The 2,500-nt window shown below is 51.6% G+C and overlaps 1 protein-coding gene across 4 annotated transcripts in view; it reads left to right on the top strand.

The window, feature by feature from the left end:
• The window catches only part of LOC143285552 (uncharacterized), a 130,220-nt gene that overhangs the window by 98,439 nt on the left and 29,281 nt on the right, over nucleotides 1-2,500 (top strand). For all 4 annotated transcript variants that reach the window (XM_076592933.1, XM_076592930.1, XM_076592932.1 and 1 more), the window contains one exon: nucleotides 87-1,026. In XM_076592933.1, coding sequence (XP_076449048.1) covers nucleotides 571-1,026 — 456 coding nt within the window. In that variant the 5' untranslated portion in view covers nucleotides 87-570. The remainder of the gene's footprint in view (nucleotides 1-86; nucleotides 1,027-2,500) is intronic.

Here is a 2,500-nt window from a genome sequence, read left to right as displayed (position 1 = left end):
TCTTCTTCTTCTTCTTCTTCTTCTTCTTCTTCTTCTTCTTGCTTGCTTGCTTGCTTCGTCAAACCTTTTCTTTTGTATTATTGCAGGTCCATAAAAATCGCCGCAGCATCTGAAGCAGAACAACCGTTCAACGGGAAAGCTACATAACACAGCACACACACACACACACACACACACACACACACACACACACACACACACACACACACACACACACACACACACACACACACACACACACACACACACACACACACACACACACACATCCTTCAGCGGTTACCAGCCAGTGCAGCAATCCTATCACAAGGGAGAAAAAGAACCAAAAACTAAAAACAAAACAAAAATAAAACCACCACGGAGAAGACAACAACAACCACCACCCCCATCCACCTCCCCTCCCACCCCCCTTTCCTCCTCCTCCTCCTCCTCAACTTACCAGCCATCACTACCACCACCACGTCACCCACAACGTGTTTCCAAGGGAACTCCCCTTCGCCACCACAACAACAGAGGTGGTCGTCGTGGCTGTTGCCTTTCCTTACCACCACCACCACTACCACCACCACCATGAACTGCTCCGACGACCCAGAGACGGAGGCGGAAGACTCTCTCCTCGCCGTTCAGCAGCTGGTCATCTCCGCCGTCATCGTCACCTGCTTCATCGCCACCAAGACCCTCCTGGACAACCTGCGGCGGCGCCAGGCGCGGATGACGGTGGTGGTGGTGGGCGCGGGGCCCATAGGGTTGTCGGCCCTGATGGTGGCGGCTCAGAGCGGGCGCGTGTCGCGGGTGGTGCTGTTCGAGGAGCTGGGCCGGATGGCGCTCTTCAACAAGCCCCACCAGATCGCCCTGGAGGCCAGGAACGTGGCGTTCCTCAGGGGGGTCGGGGTGGACTTCGACAACATGGAGGGCTGCTGGGACGGGGCCGGCTGCTTCTTCACCCGCCTGGGGGTCTTCCAGGAATACATGATGAGCGTGCTGGGCCGCCTGCCTGTCCCCGTGGATGTGCGACTCGGGGTGAAGGTCAGTTGTTGGGGCTGTGAGGAGTGTGTGTGTGTGTGTGTGGCTGGGGGGAGGGGTTAGGTGATAGGTGTGGCTTGGGATCAAGGTCAGTTGTTGGGGCTGTGAGGAGTGTGTGTGTGTGGCTGGGGGGAGGGGGTTAGGTGATAGGTGTGGCTCGGGATCAAGGTCAGTTGTTGGGGCTGTGAGGAGTGTGTGTGTGTGTGTGGCTGGGGGGAGGGGGTTAGGTGATAGGTGTGGCTTGGGGTGAAGGTCAGTTGTTGGGGCTGTGAGGAGTGTGTGTGTGTGTGTGGCTGGGGGGAGGGGGTTAGGTGATAGGTGTGGCTCGGGATCAAGGTCAGTTGTTGGGGCTGTGAGGAGTGTGTGTGTGTGTGTGGCTGGGGGGAGGGGGTTAGGTGATAGGTGTGGCTTGGGATCAAGGTCAGTTGTTGGGGCTGTGAGGAGTGAGTGTGTGTGTGTGGCTGGGGGAGGGGTTAGATGATAGGTGTGGCTTGGGGTGAAGGTCATTTGGGGCTGGGGCTTGGGGTCAAGGTCAGTTGTTGGGGTTGGGGAGGGGATGCAAGTGCGAAACGTTTCGTTCAGTTGATGCCCAGGGCCCCTGAAGGAAGAGGGAAATCACAGACGTATTATGTGGATTTGCTTGTTTGCGCGAATGGGCTTTTTTTTCTCTTTGTTCTTTTGACATCCATCTTTTTGTTTGAATGGCAGGTGTGAATGATGTATGTATATAACGTTTCAATGCCCCCCAGGGACACAAGAAATAAACATTATGTCTTGGCAATAGACAAATGTTTCATAGTACTCGCCACCTTAAACACATTTTATTCTCAGTTTGTTTCGTTGGTTGTAAAGCCTTTGTTGATGTGTCACTAACTCTTTACTCTCGGATGTTGATGTGTCACTGACTCTTTACTCTCGGATGTTGATGTGTCACTAACTCTTTACTCTCGGATGTTGATGTGTCACTGACTCTTTACTCTCGGATGTTGATGTGTCACTAACTCTTTACTCTCGGATGTTGATGTGTCACTAACTCTTTACTCTCGGATGTTGATGTGTCACTGACTCTTTACTCTCGGATGTTGATGTGTCACTAACTCTTTACTCTCGGATGTTGATGTGTCACTAACTCTTTACTCTCGGATGTTGATGTGTCACTAACTCTTTACTCTCGGATGTTGATGTGTCACTGACTCTTTACTCTCGGATGTTGATGTGTCACTGACTCTTTACTCTCGGATGTTGATGTGTCACTAACTCTTTACTCTCGGATGTTGATATGTCACTAACTCTTTACTCTCGGATGTTGATGTGTCACTAACTCTTTACTCTCGGATGTTGATGTGTCACTAACTCTTTACTCTCGGATGTTGATGTGTCACTGACTCTTTACTCTCGGATGTTGATGTGTCACTAACTCTTTACTCTCGGATGTTGATGTGTCACTAACTCTTTACTCTCGGATGTTGATGTGTCA

This window comes from Babylonia areolata, chromosome 9 (genome assembly GCF_041734735.1).
Source record: "Babylonia areolata isolate BAREFJ2019XMU chromosome 9, ASM4173473v1, whole genome shotgun sequence".
Lineage (NCBI taxonomy): Eukaryota > Metazoa > Mollusca > Gastropoda > Neogastropoda > Buccinidae > Babylonia > Babylonia areolata.
Note: the sequence above shows the minus strand (reverse complement) of the source record. Positions and strands in the feature narration are given on the sequence as shown.